We start from the raw sequence: 20,021 nt of genomic DNA, 5'->3' as shown, positions 1-20,021 counted from the left end.
ACAACAAAAACACTTGATTTTAGATGGACTCAGCCTCCTCTTTGCCATTCTTACCCTTGTCCTTTTGCTTGGGATGTGGTGCTTTGTTGCTCGGTCCCCAGTTATCAATCGCCACTTGGTTTGCTAACACTTGGCAATTTTTCCCATTAAACCAACAATATGACTTAGCATGGCCAAATTTGGTATAGGTATTGCAATACTCAGTCTTGCATTCCTCTTCCACATGTCCACCTTTAGAACATCTATTACACCACTTCTGATTTTTACCTGCATTACCTTGAATGCCCAATTCATTTAAGGCCTTCTTTAGCTCAGCTTTCAACTTATCTTTCTTTGCTAATGTCTCCTTGGTGTCACTGTCAGCATCTTTCTTCTTTACCTTATTTTTTAAGCCTTCACTCTTGTCCAAGGCGATAGATCAGTTTAATAGTTTTTCATAGGTTCTAGTCGGGTTAACTATCTCTAGCTTGTGCAAATCTACTTGGGTACAACCTATGATTAGCCAGGCTCACATGGACTTTGTCATCCCGAAACTGTACTCAACTGATTGATAAGAGATCTAATCCTAAGCACAAAGTTTTGGATACATTCTCCCTTGTTTTAGTTTAGTTCACTAAGCTTCATTGTTGCGAAATACCCAATCAATTGATTGAACCACCTTTGAGCATTTTTAATTGAGGTGCATGGAAAATTATCCATATACTCTTTGTTTGTTGTCATCTCATCATCGGGAGGATAGGTGTGCTTCTGAGGGAGAGAGGAACTACCGAAGACTCAAGGTAAATGAAGAGAAACTAAGGCAGTTTGCCCGAATTCCTCTTACAACACATAGAAATACTACTTGGCCAATAGACATACATCACACTATACCCCTAAGAACTAAAGATAGTACCAACTAAGTCAGAGAGAGTCTATAGCAACCTCACAACCAGGAAGGCGATTATGATAGGTGGAGAGCTAATGAATCGATTCTTCTGAGTGGAAGACCTGCTTACTTTGGGTTTTGGAGTGGAAAATTTTAAGTCTAACTCCATCATCAAGTAAAGTTTCAAAACTTCAAAGGCATAGATGATGAAGATCCTTACAACCACTTGCAAAGTTTTTTGAGTGTTTGTCATATTAATTTTGTCCATCAGCCATAGCCGGTCTTTGGTATTCATATCTTTCTCAATGCAATCCTTCTGGAATGATAGCTAAGTACTATCAAAGACGTTCTCATTGCTCTCTAAGTTGGTCTTCACATTCATTTTGATGTTCAATTGAGGAGATGGTCATCCACTTGAAATCCAAACTCTCTGTAGATGAGTGTTCAGACTCCATTTACCATGACATTTGCTAATTTTCTAGGGTACCTCTTCCCAACACCATTGTTTCAACCTTCTAGCTCTACATAATAGCCAACTTCCACCCCTAGGGTAGCATAGCCGAGTCTCTCTCCTCACGCTTGTTGCTCCTGTTTGGATGGTTGCTTCTGCCAACCTCCTTCTGGCATTGACTCTAGTTTCGAGACCACTGCTCTACTTCTCATAGTCGGATGTAGCCAATGCCTCAGGCTCAAATAATCTTCACATGTAACCGCATATCTTCTTTGTCTTTTTGAGCATGTGTCATCCATTGATTAAGGTGAAAAGTAGTCGAATAACACCCCAAGTACTTTCTATATTCCACATACCGATCTTCAAGCAGACTAGAAGTTGATGCCACTCATTCGGAGTTACTTGAATAAATTTTATGTAGTAGCCCATGATTCTCAACAACTATTTAACTTCATCAGTGGGTAACATGAACTCTCTTCTCATTTCACCCTCAAACTCTCTTCTCTAAATCTCTTATCTTGATAGCTCGTCAACTCGGAGTTTACTTGACCCTTCCCTACTAGCAGAATCACCAAAATATTCACGCTCCAGTTTCCTCACCCGACTAACTGAGAAGTGCTTGGTTTACAACCCAATCCGATGCTGTGCTTGGTGAAGATGATCACTCTTGTAGTCCTAAGGTGAGAACGTGCTCTAATGCAGAACATGTGCCAACATATCAAACACTCGGAGGTCAGGGCTACCTATCTTAGGAGAACTATGTGATGACGAGAGAATATCGAGGGCCACACTTAAACACTTAGACAATGGAGTATATACAACATAATTGAATTGAATAGACAATCAATCAATTGTTCACTTCTATTGAATCAAACTCACTTGGTTAAGCTGCCTCGGCTTGTAGTGAACACTCCCTATCCTAGCAAACTCTGGTCAAAGGAAGAGAACTTGGCACACTGCTCTCTTGTTCTCTCCTCTTCCTATTACAATCATATCACTACCTAAATAACCCCCTCCCAAAAGAGAATGTGCTCGATGCACCAACCTCCATCTATTGATTGGTTGTGTTGCCGTGATCAACTATATCTCTACTACAAAACTAGTGCTCGGTCACCTCCACCACTTCCAATCAAGGTTAAAAATTGGTGATCACGTTCCTGTTAGCCTAACCTAGGGGACTAACAATGGAGTAAACCCTAACCCTAGCCCTAAGGGGTTCATGTATATATTCCTAGTTCTTTGGAATATGACTTAGTGTATAGTTATTCTATTCTTGTGCAGTCCTCTCTCTCCCACACTCATCTCTATTTAATAATGGTATTAGAATTGAGGTTCTTTGTGAGAGAGTGCCCTTCCCTGTGAAGGCACAAGCCCTTGCTTTTGTCAAGGTGTGAAGCCCTTGTCTTGCCAAGGTGACAAGCCCTCCCTTGAGGCATCTTTATCTCTCACCTATCTTTTCTTGTAGAACCCCTTCTCCTCTCTGATTTGCTTCAAACAACTTGTCATTCCGAGCTATGGATGAGAGACTTATCCTCATTTTACTATTCATTGTCGTTGGTTAGTTGGATTATACGAAGCAAGAAGGATGTGGCAGGGCAAAGCTAGATTCACATATGGCTTTGTTGAGAGGGATTTAGTGAGTTTTAGAGGTTAATTCTCTATCTTCATGAGTTTCTTGTAAGGGTTCTTAGTGTTGTACGCTTCATTGAGTTTGAGAGATTCATTATCTATCTTCATGAGTTTCTTGTAAGGTTCTGAGTGTTGTATGATTCATTAGGAGCTTCTTTACTCTATGTCCATTCTGTTCTCAACATAAGAATCTTCTCCTCCTTTTGATTTTGGCTACTTTACATCTAGAGTAGCCTCCAAGTGACAGACAATCATCCTTGACTAGCAACACAGTGCAAGAATGACTAACAAACTCTTCAATGATGACTTAGAGCAAAGCAGGCAACATAGATGGCAACTCAACAATTGCCTACTTCAACTATGATAATAAAACACACAACATGCCTTAAAGCCAAGAACACATTCATCAATAGCAAGACAGAGGTGATCATGCTGTAAAGGCTACATAGCAAAGAGCACCGTGTCAAGCTATAATAGACTTTGACTACAATGATGCTAACTTTAGCACCTACAACATATAGTAGCACCCAGCAACTCGCATGACCAAAGGCAACATTCAACAAGTCCAATTTGGTGACTCTCAGCTCCAGTCAACAAGCCCACTTCGACGACTCTCAGCTCTACCATGCTCTAATGCAAGCCAGTGGCGCAACAAGGGACTTCACATACTGACAAGCCGATTCAACAAGTGATGCTTTAGCGGCTACTACATAGACCAACCAAAAACAAGCGCAATGACATTCAACACTCAAAGACTCATTAGTAATAGATGACTACACAAGAAAAGCATGACCAATAGACAAGACTCTATAGCAGCTAATGACTTATAGCAAAAGACCTTAGCAACAACTAGTTGTTGTAGCACAAAGGTGAGGCCATGGACAACAAAAAACTAGCAATGCATGCCACTGTTAAAGATAGAGTAAATTTTACTATCTACATAGGGCATAGGGGCAAACCCTAGCCCTAGCCCTAACCCTAAGGGGTTTACATGTATATCTTCATGTTCATTGTCAATACACTTAGTGTACAGGTAGCTATATCGTGTGCACTCATCTCTCTCTCCCTCTCTCATTTTCGCTACCATGGTATCAGAGTCGATGGTGCTCCCACTCCCTTCGTGAGTGTCAAGCTCTCCTTTTGTGAGGCATCCTCCATTGAGAGAGTTTCGTGAGAGAGCGCAAGCCCTCATTCCATTAAGGCACGCAAGCCCTTGCTCTGTCAAGGCAACAAGCCCTCTCTTTGAGGCATCTCCATTCCTTCTCATGCTCATCTTGTAGAGCTCATTCTCCTCTCCGATTTGGTTCAGACAACTCGTCATTCCGAGCTATGGAGAGAGAGATATGGTTATTTTCGTGTTGAGGTTCTTTTCGATGAGAAACACACACTCTATTCTTCTCTTTATCTTAAGTGTTGAGTGTTGTTGTGTAAGGATTAAGGTTCAAAGGTGAGAGCTCAACTGAGGAAGACATAATATAGTGTGAGAGCCTATTCACAGCTTCGACAAACGACTATCACATGCTCCTCCCTAGTTCATGCAGAAGCACAACCTCTCACAAGATTCTCCAAGTCTCAAGTTACCCGAGGAAGTGGCTGCCAGCCTCTACACTAAAGGGGCGACCTCAACAACAAGATAGTGGCTCCCAATGTTAGCAACAAATGTTGCTCCAAGGCTTCAGCTACCTTGCAACACCTCTCCAAAAGCATAGCAGGTGGTCGACTCCAAAGCCTTCAATAATGCAAGCCTTCCTCAAGGCATCGCTTCAACGAGCCTTCACTAAAGCTCAACGTCGTTCCCAACCGCGACCATCCAAGAGCAGAGGTGCTTCCAGCCCATGACTTCAACAACACTCTCCTCCACAAACTTCAGCCAACGTCTATAGCTCAACATACAAGCATCCTCAAATGCCCTCAATGGAAGCGCACAACATAGCATCAATGACTGGTGGCTATCCTACCACAACAAGACGACGACCACCCATAAACTGCCTCCAAACGCCATCCAAGCACCGAGCTCTAACAGGATAACGAGCCAGCTCTCTAGTTTAGTAGGATCCAGTAAGCTTCCATGCTCCATGTAGTCAGCTCGGCTCGGCCACCTCCATGAAACCTACAGCAAGGTTGATTAACTAACTTGGCTGATTTAACCTTGGATCAACTGTCGGGTTGTGGACCATAGTTGAGCTAGGTTAGCCATAGTTGGTAATTTTTATGCCACATGGCAACCCTAGCCTCTTTGTGCTCCACATCAACTACCATGTCAGTAGCCCCATCCTTCCCAGTCAATAGCACAGTCAGTGCCCAGTCAACAGTGACTATTGTCCTATATAACATCAAATCCATTATAAGAAATAAAAATCACTTTTCCATTAAGTCCATACCCTATTACCATTAGGATGAGTACAAATTGGTCTTATCGGTACCCATCAAGTAATTGGCCCTCAAACCCCATGTGTGAGGCTCAAAACTTGGAGTGGCAAGGTCGATCTTGAGCTACTTGAGCTTGACCCCCGTGAGGCAAATAACCACTGGATGTATTTGTGGCAATTTGCAGCTTGAACCTATGATTGCTTGGGATATTTGGGGCTCAAACCCCCTGAGCTTGTACTGTACTCCTTCCATGGCTGCAATCATTAAAGTAAATCATGAAGCCTAATCACCTCTAATCTCACTAGTTACCCTGAATTCTGCAAATGTACTTTGTGGATGTTAACAGAGGGTTTTGAGAGATCAATGAGGTGGTTTAGGTTCATAATTTTGGCATTGGGTGCATGTGATTGCTGCTACTACTTGGTTGCATTAATAGGCATTGTTGGTGGTGGAAGTGCTTGGCCTGAAGAGAAGAAATGAGGTGATGATGAGGATAGCCTCTAAAGACCTGACTTTGGCTGGCCAAGGATAGATGGCATTGATCTCGATTGGTGAATCTATGTACATCCATCACTACTCCTTCCATTTCTCGATTACATGGACAGCATCCAAATGGATGATTGTGCAATTGTGCAAATTTCAATTGCAACCTTTTGATAGTCGGGTAGCTCTCAATCCACCTTTTGTGAGATCTTCTACAGACTAATTGGATTCCCTCCCACATCGAGTAGGACTCAAACATCTCCTTGAGCACCTTCCATTCTTCAATTGGCATTTTGGCTAGCTAAACATGAAAAAGGATAGCATTTGGCCTTAACATCCCACACTACCCAACCTTGCACTGCAATAGGGTTTGCCATAATGGTCACCACTTTGGTAGCCTTTGATCTCAACTCTACTCTAGTAGCAATTTTCTACACTCCTCTAAGGAAACTTCAAACTATCAACTTCCAAAGAGGATAGTTGGACCCATCGAGCTTTTTGGTCTCCCCAAAGTTGGGGATTAACAAAACCACTAAGCATCTTTAGGTGTGCCTTCTGAGTTTGTGTGAATCAAAAAGCTTCCTCAATTCTAAACTCCTTCATTCAACACCAATGTAGACTATGAGAGACTTTAGGAATAACCGTGTTAGAATTTTGTAAGCCCAAATGATGGTATATGCAACTCCAATTCTATGCTTGAATAAACATAGCCAAGTCTTTGCTACCATAGTAGGAACCGATTCGTCATGCGACATGCTTCTAGACCATGTCTTCGAATGATATCCTAATGCCCCTAAAAAAAGTGTAGCAAAAGCTCCTTTACTTCATGGGTTGACTCCCAAGATGAAAGCTCTCTTTGGTCCTACACAACCATTAATTAAACATGATAGAATAATGCATACCAAGATATAAACAACAAAATGATTGACCAACCGTTCATTTCTTGATTACACACAACTATCAAGAAGCTCTTAGCTACACAAAACCATCATGAGCTTCATTATATAGCATTTTGGCTACATTGATGAAGGAGTGATGTAGATCTTATATGCCTTGTCAAAGGGCTTTAGTGGGATCTTGTGTGCTTGCTCAAATTTGCAACTCCTTGCGTTGTACTAGCTCATTTTGCATACACTAAGCCCAATTTTGAACCTTTGTTTGTGGCTACATTATGCCACAAAGCTTCATCTTTGCTCTAGACCTAAGCTTGTAGCTATGTTGTGTGGCTAATATTTGTTCTCCATTGCACAATAATCATGAGAGATTCCTCCTTATTTCCAACCATTGGATTCAGTCTTCAAATCAATGCTATGATTTATCATCAAGGTTTTTAGCAAGCTTACATGTCTCCTAGGTCCTACCCAAAACTCTTGCCTTTGGGATCCTAGTGTCAGATACCTACGAGTTTACCCATCATACGAATTCGATCCAGGACTCCTACCTTTTAGAACCTAGTCCGGCACTTTGGCTTTGCTGTGAAGGAGGAGTTATGAATCATCAGTTGCCTCTTTACCCTCTTCATTTGGTGCCCCACATGTGAGACAATAATCTCCAACAAACTTTTCATGCAAAATACACAAGTCTATTCATTTATGAATCGTGGATTAGGTGCCACATATGATTCATGATATAAATAGTTACTCCTCTCGACACTAAACCCACATTGCATGAATAATGTGTTAGCTGTGACATCTTGAATTGCTTCATGCAATTCTCATTCTTAAAGTTTTACACACTGTTTCTTCATTTTTCTATGAAAAAACTTTGAAATGATCATGCTTGTCCATATTACTAGAGGGGTCAAGGAAAGGAGAAGAAAACTAAAGATCACATAGCCATAAATGCCTCAGCAACCTTCACATCATTGTAGACGTCCAGGAAATGAGATGAAAAAACTAAAGTAACCCAATCTTTAAAAGGGCAAAGGTTTGAGAAAACTACAAGCTCAATTTTAGTTAGAAAGAAGATGATGAAGGGAAGAGAAAAGACTATGGAGCATTAACCTATAAAGGACAATGAAAAAATGCCTCATTTGAAGGTTGGCCTATGGTGAAAAGGGAGAACATGAACGAAAGATCAAACTATGGAAGAAGAGAAGAATTTACCTAAAATGAATATCAAAATATGGAAGAGTAGAGCAACTAAAAAGAATGGAACCTTTCCTGATGTAACCCTTGAGGATGAGACTTAGACTAGGAGTATCTTCTTTCAAGTATATTATAAATTGATATTTCGAAGCAATGGATTCAAACAAGTGAATTGCTACATTTTAGATCAATCTTAATTCAACATAGCCCTTGCATTAAAAACTTAACAAGCTCAAAGTATGTAAAAGTAGATATAAAAAGAGAATAACTATATTCTATATATCTTCCAAGATTCTATATAACAAATATGTCACAAGATTGTAACATACATGTTTAAGAAAAAGATAAGTATTTTGTTACTTTCCAAATACTTGAAATAAGTTGGTTTTCTTGATCTTTTTTGGACAAGTCTAGCATTTAGAGTGGCCTAATAATTAAATATCTCTTATCCTCTTGCATTTGATTTATGAGGCTATTAAGAGGTCAATTGGATTCAACATTGTTCTCATGCATAAAATAGCACCATATGAAGAGATATCTTCATCATTTGAATCTTTTAGTTAGACCATTCTAAAAGCAACCAAAAGCTCATTGTTCTCTTAAAATAGAAACATCAATAAGACATACAAAGCTCTATTTTGCAAAAAGCCTCCACTTTTTCGAGGTAGAGGACACCTTTATAGACTTTCACACTCATCTCAATAAAATTTTCATTCCATCCCATAAAGAAAACTTCTTTGAGAAAATCTTCTCTCTCTCTCTCTCTCTCTCTCTCTCTCTCTCTCTTTGCATGAGAACCACTTGGAAGAGGACATAGTTTTTTGCAAAGGTTCCTTGCAAGAAGTCCCCAAATATGTCCAACATCTAGAACAACCCATTACCATGTGTAAGAGGTCAACCTCCTCTTGCATGTCAGAGTGCCAAGCTTCTAAGAGTCTTGTGAATTTTCCACATGGATCTAAACAAAGCTATTTCATGGATATAGATCTAAAAAAGAAAGATGTCTATTGTAAATGGTTGAGATCATGAAACATCATGCATAAAAATTTTAATAGATCAATCACTCTTTGTATGTTCATTGTCAAATTTTAGTCTATTGCACTATAAACATGGTGCACTATGCACAACTTTTTCTCTCCTTTTTGTAAAAGCAACAATTCTACCCACAAATGCTCAAAAATGTCATATGGATTTTGTTTGGGCATTCTTTGTGGTCCTCACAATGAGGGATGCATTGTTATCCATGAAAATAAGCTTAGTCATTGGAATTTAATCATCGAGCTCACTACAAATATTGGTCAAGGCCAAAATAATTTTTGATTAAATAAAATCTCTTTGTCCATCTTATCTACATGATTTCAAAACATGATATCTATCATTGAGTCACAAGATTAAAGCATCCACAAAATGAAGATGTTCTTGTGTTTGCAAATAAGGGCTATCTGACTTTGTCATAATACTAGCATTGTTGACCTTACCACAATACAAAATATGTCTGAAGGTGGAGAAGATGATAAAGGATCTATTCTAACATTTACCTTTGGATCATAGAATTGTGGGTATAGTAGGGCTTAGGTTTGAATAGCATTCTACACCTAGTTTTGAGTGGGGCCAAATATGGGGTTACAAGCTCCATTTTGGGATCTTGTCCATCAAGCATAGTCTAGGTTACTTAAAAAGCTAAGGATAGCATAACTTAGCACAAATTGCAAAACATCTGCAGAAAAGTGTACATAAAAATACAGTGACAGCCCGATGACACAATACAAATGGATAAAGCACTATGCAGACTTCCAACTGAGCTTTACACCTTAAGAGCTTGTAATGCTTTCAGCCTGACAACTAATAGGTCCTTGAGATCCTGTAATGTTGCTCGCTGGCCACTCACCACCTTTTTAAGAAAGGGATCAGGCAGCCACGTTTGAAATATCGTTCCTATTCTTTGACCTAACTCATCAGTTGCATTAGAAATTGATTTTAACATATGAATGACCAAACCAGGCACAGGAACTAAATCAGCTTCAACTGCATTTTCAGACAGCCTTCCACTTGCGATAGATTCCAAGTAAGCCCCCATCTCATATGCCTCTGGGATCTCTAGCAATACCGTTAACCAAGAAACGAAATGTTCCAATTCAGTACAAAAAAAAAGTGTACAACTATTAAGAGCATCAAGCATGTTTGAACGGCCTCCATTTGCTGAGCCGTCTGATTCTTCCGCCAAAACAACACTTTTCTTCTTTTTCTTGCCCATTTTTCCAACTGGTTGCAAATTCTTGAGCCAAGTTTGCAGAAAAAGACTGTACCATGCAAAGGATTCTGTTGTGAGAGATAGTATTGAAGGAAGAGCAGACCAAGAAGAAACCATGTTTAGATGAGGAGACTTCAGTTCCCCCATTTCAGAACTTTGAACAGAGTTGATCAGCTCAGAAAGAAAGTTCTTTGCCAAATCATTTAGGAAATCTGGATATCTGAGCAAATAACTAGCTGAATTTGCTTGGCTAAAAGGCTGTGAAGCTATCTGATAGGCAGTCCAGAACAATGCTAGTGAGAACAAATCAGATGCCTCCACGTTCACATCCTGCAATACATCCACCACAAATTTTAATGAGCATGATAATACAACTGCAGCTTGGCTTGAATGAGACCAGAACAAGCATCTGAAGGTAGCTGAATTTACCTTCACACGTAGTTTGGATGATGATAAATCAGCAAAGAGGTCCTCTAATTTCTCCCATGACAAACCGAGAGTTTTTCCAAACTTCTCAATAAGCTCCTTCAATTCCACGGTTTCATTTCTGGCAACGATGTCCCTGCCTTCTCCCTTTTTTGCCACAGAAACTGCTCCAAGGCACAAGTAGATGAGGCGAGGAAGCAAACACCTCCTGCAAACAGTCGCACGCCAAGATTCCTGCCTATGCAAGCGCTGCTTCTGTCAGCATACAGAACCACAGTCATACAGTGATGAAGGAATGGTTTTTAACGATTGCATCACAAAGCAATGGAAAACGAGTCTTAGAATTGAAACATATTTTAGGTTCTTGCCTCAGACTCCATGTGTTGCCACTTGAGTGGCCTTTGACCAGTGCCCATTTCTGCAAGCAAAGATCCGTCAACTATTAGTATTAATCACTACCCACAGAGACACGTACTCATCAACCATGAGTTTAGATGAAACCCTTGAAAAAAACCAGATACATTATTAGCATGTATCATAACACTCTGTGTTTCAGTTCCAGGGCTGCGAGCCAACCAAGGCATGACATTGCAAGTGGTGCCAAATTATGAAGGATGTTAAGAGGGAGCTTGCCACATAGGAAGAAAATTAGAGGTCAGGAACATACTTCTTCGACAGTTTGAAATTGAGAACAAATTTGCCCTGTGGGTTAGGGGCATTTGATGCATCTAAGTCCTCTCCTAATGCCTCTGGCATTGAAAGCTTGTGTTTGTTCCTGTTCAGTGGAGGGCGGTGTTGGAATATTAGGGTCACCTCCCCACTTGTGAGCCCACATATGAGGATGACATATAGTGTAAGATGGGATCGAGAGGGTTTGTTTATGGCTGCCATGTGGGTTAGCAGATTGGCTGCCGCATAGGCAAAACATAGACATCCTTGTTGAATTAGATTAGGCCCATGGGCACGCCGCACAGTGCCACCAAGGTCAGCATGGAGGGCTGGCATAAGACCCCCTGTTTGGGGAAGTATGGAGCTGTATGTCACTTTAGCTAAGAGGCTATGGAAAGGGTCAAAGGGATGGAATGGGACAGCATACAACATATAAAGCAGGTACAGAGGATACTGCAGGTGGTATGGCTACTGCAGCAGCAGGTACAGCTGGTACAGCCAGTCCAGAAGGTCTGCAACAGGTCGGCAGTACAGCAGCAGCAGGTGCAGCGACTTGGCCAGCATTGTCTGGGCAGATGCAGGGCCTACAGAAGATTGCACTGCAGAAAATTTGTCCAGCAGGCAGGCACCTACATTAGGAGCTAATATAGGCTCCAGGACAGGTCATCAGATCAGAGAAATGACAGACAGGGTTGACCCAGTCTTTGGTCAGGCGGCTGGCTGACAGACTGATCGGTGGGGGTTCATCCAGACCCTATATAAAGACTCCATTTTAGGGGGCCTTGGTACTACAGTGAGCTTCAGATAAGGCTGCAATGGAAGCATAGTTGCAAGAAACCGTGTTTCGACCGCCAGAAACAGAAACGAAAACGGCCGAAACGGCGTTTCTGTTTTTCCTTGTTTTTTGGGGAAACCCCAACTGCGGGTTTTTGCACCGTTTTTGCGCCTGCTGCCTCTTTTCGCCGTTCCCACGTGTTGCCTCTACACTCTACCCGCCTGCTGCAGTCTGCTCTACCCTCCTCTATCCTACTCCTACTCTCCTCTACCCTCTAGTCTCCTACCTCTCCTCCACCCTCCACTCTCTTCTACCCTCTCTACTACCCTCTACTCTCCTCTACCCTCTTCACTCTCCTCCTCCTCATACTCCTTCTGACCTCCTTCAAGAGTCTCTCTCTACCCTCACTCTCCTCCTACTCCTCATACTCCTTCCGACCTCCTTCAAGAGTCCTCCACCCTCTCTTCTCTAATTTAATTTTTATACATAAATTGTACTATATTGCTGTTTCTTGTTTCCCCGTTTCGGCTCGGGCCGGAAACTCCGTTTCTGGAGTTTCTGCTGTTTCCGTTTCTCCCATTTCCGTTTCGGCTGGCAACTATGAATGGAAGCCAAAGAGTCAGGTCTTGCAGAGATAAAAGTCCCAGCAATCCAGAGCACACCTAGGTGCATGCTTACATCCTACAGGAGAGCATTAAACGGTGCGTTGGAGGGAGCTTCTGCACTAAAACTAGACCAGAAATTCACAGGAGTGATCTACCTTTGAGCAGCAAAGGCACATGGCAGAAAAGGAGTGGTCCACTTCAGAGGCTGCAGCAATCGGAGCAAGATTTGGTACCTTACCTCAGTGGTTGTCTACTGAAGATGTGGTACATCTGTTGGCATTATTGTACTTGGCATCTACCTTTATATATATTGTACATCTTGTTAGAAACATGGTGAGAGAGAGAGAGAGAGGCTAGGGAGTGAAGAAATGATACACAAATGTAGAAACCATGGGCTTTCATTCATTCATCATCATCACTAAATGAGACAAGTGAAGTACAAGCCTTATATAGGCTACACACTCACACACTTGCACCAAGTGCATATGGGATAACTCCCAAAATGACACGTGGCACTCACACATGATTCACACATAAACTTCGCTTGCTAGCTTTTTCATTTCTTACTCTATAATCTCTCCTAAGATAACATTTAAATACAACATAGGCTTCAATTTTCTATGAGCATTTTCCTATACCGGCTTGTAATAGCTACATCCTCTTTTCAAAACTAGTACTCCAATGTATATCATCCAAAATATTGAAGATATTCATGCGCAACAGCCAATAACTCCTTTTCATAAGCGTTGTACTCTAAATCAGCAATTTGAACCTTTCGGCTCTCAATGGCTAGAGTAGGGACTATAGTAGCTACACATCCCTAGGAAAGATCTCATCTAATGAATGTTCTTAGGAGTAGGTCACTCTGACATTTTAGTCTTCGTGCGATCCACCATGACCCCTTTGGTAGGGATTTTTATCTTGACCCATGTTCTTTTTCCCCCCATGAAAAAGATTTCTATTAAGTAAGAATAAAACCCATGAGAGCAACTTCAAAGCAGAAATACAACATGCAGAGCATGAAATAAAATGCCAAAAAAACTCCCCGTCAAAATGAGCTCAAGGCTGAGGCTGAAAATGCCATCACAACCTTGTAGAGGACTCCAAGAAGAAATGGGATCCTCTCCATTCCCTAAGGAGCATGGCCCTCATAGCGCGCTCTAGAGAATCCCTGCATGCTCATCCAAGTGACCATCAATGTATGTATAGCATCTGTCCAAATATTGGCCAAAGTATGGGAGGGGTGGACCTGAGAATGGTCTAAAGTATCTGTGCATCTAGCTCTCCAAATATGCCATGCTGAAATGCTTGCCAGAATCTCCCAGGAGGAATCCACTCAAGCATGTATCGCTCTAAAAGGTAGGGCTGGTATATCATCCACAAAAGGCATGACTCTACAAGTGTCGTTGAATTGAGAAAGCCAAAGAAGAGTCATGCCTCTCGTAAAATATATGCGGGCCTGAAAGGGAAAGTCAAGCAACGGAACCCCAAGTCATGAAGAAAGGGTGACGGGAAAGGGTTCCAAATGATCCTCGCCTGCCTGTAGTACGACAAGCAATGCTGAATTGATTCCACCGTAGAGTGGCAACGAGGATACGAAGAGTCCGTCCCAAACCTAGACCTCCACAAGTTAACTGCAATCCCACCATGAATAGAAAGCCAAAAGAAAAGAGTGGTCTTTCTATTTCTAAGGGATTTCTAGAGTCTCGTCAAAAAACTCTATGATAATCAACAAAAAATTGTGAATTCTCCCAACGAGGAGCCTATCAGTGTGTCATGGATGAGGGCTGGAAGATAGAGCTGCAATCGTACGCTAATTGCTTTCGTTAGAATTTTATACAAGGTGCCCAAGAGAGTGATACGTCTCCACTATGACACCAAATTTCTGCAACCCCCTTTTAGAATGAGATGGATGAGACCCTCTGTGAGTGATCCAAGCATAGTACCAAAGTTCCAAACACCCTGCAAGGCTGAGGTAATACGATCCCCAATCTCATCCCAATGGACAATGAAAATGTTGAGGAAAGCCCATCTAAACTCGGGCACTTTCCCTTGTGAAAAGTTAGCAAAGCAGTTTTGAATTCCATATTGGTGAAAGACGCATCTAGTGAGATCCTCATATCCTATTTCACCAATAATGAAATGTGCTGCCATATCTGAACCCTGGCATCATCTCTGACAGGATCTGCTGCAAGAAGTGAGGCATAAAAATCGGTGGCTATGCACATGACGGCATATGGACCAGTCTATAAAATCTCGTCTGAGTCAGTAAGCTGAGTGACTCTCTCTGCTATGTCTCAGGCCATGGGCATAGAAAAAGCGCTTATTGACTCTACCACCAATTTGAGTCGAAAATAACACTCATACATGAAAGAGTCGGAAAGACATACTCCGCTCTTTGATCTAGCGATGTCTATTGAAGAGCCCTTGTTGCTGCAAGGCGCTCTTGAATCCACGCATCTGTATGCCATTTTTGCTCTTCCCTCTGAAAGGCTACAACTAATAGCGAAGACCAAGTTCCTGTCTGAGAATCTCTTGCTTTTTGGTATTAGCAACCGAATGATAGAAATCTCATATGTCAGATAGGACTGCTGCACATGTGAACGGGAGAAGGGAATTTGAAACGGAAATGCATGTCCCTCCCCTAGTACCTCATGCACATGACCAAAATGTGTGACTTGAAAGCAATTTACATGACTTACAACAATCTCTAGCATCCAACTTGTACTCCTGAAGGAAAAGAATGTCAATGGAACCCCTGTAACACCTCGATGGAGCTGAGTATGGATAAGTTGCATGCGGCAACGATGAGATATACCACTAAGGCCCTGTATGTTCCAACTAACAATCCTCATCGACAGGAGGAAGTAGCATGGGACGCCTTACCCGATCTAGTAACTGAAGCAAACCCCTCAATGGGAGAAGACCTCCTGCGTGAGGAGCAAGGGACAGAAGCAAGCGGAGGAAAATCCACGGGTGAAAGAACCCGCCCACTTGGAGAGGGAGTCAGCCTGGGATCAAAAGGAATGCCAACCATTGCTTGCTAATCTGCTAATGCCGAAAAAGAATTTTTGAAGTTCACGCGCCTGACATAGGGATATGTAAGATGCCTGCGGTCAAAACTGGAGAGACTATAGCTGCAACCCCCTTCCCTTTATTCGGGAGAGAAGACGTGGACAAAGGATGAGCCTGCTTGTAAGAACCTTGACCACAAAGATCTGCAATAGGGTCAAGTGAGGGAGCTGCAGTTGGGGCAGCATCTGGAGCAAAATCTTAAGATAAGCAAGGAGAAGTCTCAGGTACCACTAGGGGCTCGGCAACCTCCTGAGCGATAACAACTGGAACTGCTGAAGAAGTAGCAATGGAGGTCCCAACATGAGAAAAAGCCTCAATGGGGCCATCCTGGAAGTGGCCTCCGCAACAACGGTCGTGTAATTTGTTGGTGGTGGAGGTCGGACTGATATCGAAGCCTGGTAAGGATTGCCATTGGGCAACTACAGGTCTCGTCCAACCAGCCGTGGATTGAGACAAGGAGAACCACAGGCACACCTAGAGAGCAGCAGATCTGCAGCCTATATACACTGGAGGAGGTGGAGACAAAGAAGCACTTCTCATGTATAAGTCAATCCACTATGAGATTTGTGGATGATACTACTGCCTCTTTCAAGAGGGGCACGGTTCTGGGCCACTGTCTTGATTGATCGAGATGAGGGACATAGAGAAACCTTGCTGAGAAAGAGCAGACAACAGGAGGTAACGGTGACGCAAGAGAGAGAGCCATACCCAACACAGCGGCATCTCATAGACTTCTAAACATTCGAGTTAGCCCAAGACACAGTGGAGTAGAGGAAGAGAAGCTAGCAGATATGGGGGCAAAGAGGAATAATGGGAAGAGATAAGGTGGAGTTGTGGATCTATAGACATAGAGACCACGACAGGGCTGAGGTTGACCAGAGCAGACACGATAGCGGTCCAAGCTATCCTGGCTATACTCAGAGGAGATTGTCAGAGCCCATGTGTCACTCTTCTAATGGCTTGCCGGATGCTGAGATCATGGTGCCACACATCCAAAGACAGACACAAGATATCTCTATATCCCACCGGAGAACTACCATGGCACAAGTATCATAATTGATAGTTGATCACATCTCCTGTTCTCTCAGGATTTTTGAGTTTTGAGTACTTTTGAGTTTTACGCCCTAGCTCTTGAGTTTCTTATATTTTGAGTATTGAACCAGAGTTCTTTAGTTTCACACTCAGCAAGGGCCCTAGCGAGGCCTTGCCTCAGCCCATAGTGGCGGGTATGAGTCACTCTTCTGATTGTACCATGTCTCAAAGGGCTATTGTACCATGTCTCATAGGGCTATCAGGCCTCCCAAAGACGTCACTCTCTCTCTCTCTCTCTCTCTCTCTCTCTCTCTCTCTCTCTCTCTCTCTCTCTCTCTCCACCCCTCAGCCCCCGCCCGCCTGCTTAGGGCTCCCGCACCACCCCTACCCGTCTGCTTTGGGGATCCTCTACCCCCGCCCGCTGCTTTGGGGCTTCCGTGCCACCCCTCTACCCCTGCCCGCCTGCTCAGGGCTCTTGCGCCCTCTCTCACGGTTGCTGTGCCAGCCATTTGCTGCTTCTGCTGTTCCCGTACCTGCTGCTACTGCTGCCCCCGCACCTGCTGCTCCCGCCCCAGCAGGCCCCTCTGCCTACGCCAAGGAGGCTGGTCATAGCCAATAGGCTGCTCACAGCTCCTATCCCCGTACCCCCTCTTGATCCGCTCCAGCCCGCTAGGGACCTGCACAACCAGCAAGAAGATCAAGAAACCCAAGAACCGAATCAAGAAAATCAAGAAAACGCAGAGGAAGGTGTCCTAGCAATACATCGGCATAATGCAATACTGAAAATACAAGGAAAAGACAAGGGAGAGAGACCAGCATATACCTAGATGAATCCGAGAACATTCCCAAACTCATCCTTTAAAAACACAACATAGTGCAGTTTCAATCTCATGATAGTCACTCACAAGGTTGAAAACCATAAACTCCACCATGCATAGCAGGGACTAGCTACTATGACATCCCCACTGACGTCATCAACGCCCAACAGTGGGTGTAGACCATAGTATAAAAATATGCTCTCACACATACAAATCCACACACCCACACATACTTGAGCATCCACTTATACAAAGTCTTCGTACTGAGTTTTTTGTCAGCACTCTGGAGGTGAAGGGCAGACTCAGCCATGACGAAGGCTAGCACTTAAGGAGAAGGCTAATCAAAAGGTAGTCCAAAATCTCTTCAATCAAGCTACAACTGCTTGTGAAGTCTAAACGTTTTCATTTTAGTCTCTCCCCAACGAGCATCTAAATCTAAATCTAGCTGATAGGGCAACGCACCATTTAAGATAGAAAGAATTATCACAATACCAGCAGGCCGCAACTTGGACGAAAACTTCACAAGGTGAAATTTGCATGTCCGCTAATACGGCAGAAGCATATACCTAGATGAATCCGAGAACATTCTCAAACTCATCCTTTAAAAACACAACATAGTGCAGTTTCAATCTCATGATAGTCACTCACAAGGTTGAAAACCATAAACTCCATCATGCATAGCAGGGACTAGCTACTATGACATCCCCACTGACGTCATTAGCGCCCAACAGTGGGTGTAGACCATAGTATAAAAATATGCTCTCACACATACAAATCCACACACCCACACATACTTGAGCATCCATTTATACAAAGTCTTTGTACTGAGTTTCTGTCAACACTCCGGAGGTGAAGGGCAGACTCAGCCATGACGAAGGCTAGCACTAAAGGAGAAGGCTAATCAAAAGGTAGTCCAAAATCTCTTCAATCAAGCTACAACTGCTTGTGAAGTCTAAACGTTTTCATTTTAGTCTCTCCCCAACGAGCATCTAAATCTAAATCTAGCTGATAGGGCAACGCACCATTTAAGATAGAAAGAATTATCACAATACCAGCAGGCCGCAACTTGGACGAAAACTTCACAAGGTGAAATTTGCATGTCCGCTAATACGGCAGAAGCATATACCTAGATGAATCCGAGAACATTCCCAAACTCATCCTTTTAAAACACAACATAGTGCAGTTTCAATCTCATGATAGTCACTCACAAGGTTGAAAACCATAAACTCCATCATGCATAGCAGGGACTAGCTACTATGACATCCCTAGCATGCTTAGTTCTCCTAGGGGAGTAAATATGTGAGAAATTCCGTCATCTCTACTTTGTTATATTTCTGCAAAACAAACAGGGACAAGGGTGAGCTTACAAAATGCCGACACGTGGTTGTGTTGAGGACAAATAGGGTAAACAGGCTCAAGACAAAATAATGGGCAGCATACAGAGATGGGAAAGTGATTATCCGTGAAAGAGCAGCAAGAGCAGAAAGAGAAGACGAGAGAGGAAGGTGAATTGTGACAGTGTCGAACCAATGGGCAGGGCACACAAAGGGATCTGAAAATAGCAGTGTGGAATTGCAATGGTACCCTTTGGTTTCTTCTCGAGGGGGGTTTCGGAGACATATACTGACCGAGACATGATCTTCCACACCTGAAAGCCCAGAGAGACGACTGCCCACATGTGCCAGGATACGAGCGACATCTACTCGAGCTGGGGGCTGTCCATGACTTGATTATATACAACGGTCTCCAGAGATGGCCCTCCTCTGTTGGGCTCACATGTTTCCCACATGGTGGGGGGACAAGCATGGTGGACTGCCTATTAGGCCCACTAGCCTTTACCTCTCGAATACATGATTTTGTTGTGCCTCCCCTGATCACTCATATCTAGCCTTCTGTATCTCGGCTGCCTTGCCAGTCATGAGGAGGGCCCCTCACTCGCATTCAGATCCACTTTGATCGCGCTCTCAACCCAATATACGAGAGCCACCTAGCTACATAGCTTCGAGCTCTATTGGGTGACGACTTGAACCTCGCACGCACTTCATTCCATGTCTCTGTAGTACAAGATGCAGCCATCAGGTCTTTTCCCACGACTCGATTTGCACATGTTCCAGATGGGAAGATGTCCCAAAACTCTTGGTTTGACGACAAGTGTAGAGAGATGAGACCTCACTCCATCTGCGGCGCAATGGATCTCACCCCGAGTGGACATGGCATAAGAAGCGGGCCTTTCTCATACACAGGATGGATGAGATGATCGGATCCTTTCGTGGAGGGGAACCCACCACTGGATGGGGACTTCTATCGAAGGTGAAGCCACCTATTCGCATCACTAACTTAGATGTGTGGCACACATATGCATGTTCCCTCTATGATACCCAGATGCAAACACCACCGGACATGTCCTCTATGCCCAGGCCTGCCACTTGTCACTTGTTTTCCACACAAAATGTACAGGCTGCACTCTTTCCAATTACACAATCGA

The 20,021-nt window shown here is 43.1% G+C and overlaps 1 protein-coding gene across 1 annotated transcript in view; it reads right to left on the bottom strand.

Moving 5' to 3' along the window:
• Positions 1–9,540: 9,540 nt before the first annotated feature.
• LOC147897574 (Tetratricopeptide repeat (TPR)-like superfamily protein) overlaps positions 9,541–20,021 on the bottom strand; it is a 121,951-nt gene continuing 111,470 nt past the window's right edge. Inside the window, exons 17-19 of the mRNA XM_087380642.1 lie at positions 10,931–10,980; positions 10,566–10,817; positions 9,541–10,466 (exon numbers count right to left, since the gene is read on the bottom strand). Coding sequence (XP_087236768.1) covers positions 9,690–10,466; positions 10,566–10,817; positions 10,931–10,980 — 1,079 coding nt within the window. The 3' untranslated portion in view covers positions 9,541–9,689. The remainder of the gene's footprint in view (positions 10,467–10,565; positions 10,818–10,930; positions 10,981–20,021) is intronic.

The sequence above is a fragment of the Dipteris shenzhenensis genome, chromosome 10 (genome assembly GCF_047967505.1).
Source record: "Dipteris shenzhenensis isolate YYH24624 ecotype China chromosome 10, Dip_SZ_1.0, whole genome shotgun sequence".
Lineage (NCBI taxonomy): Eukaryota > Viridiplantae > Streptophyta > Polypodiopsida > Gleicheniales > Dipteridaceae > Dipteris > Dipteris shenzhenensis.
This window is presented reverse-complemented; position numbering and strand designations above follow the sequence as displayed.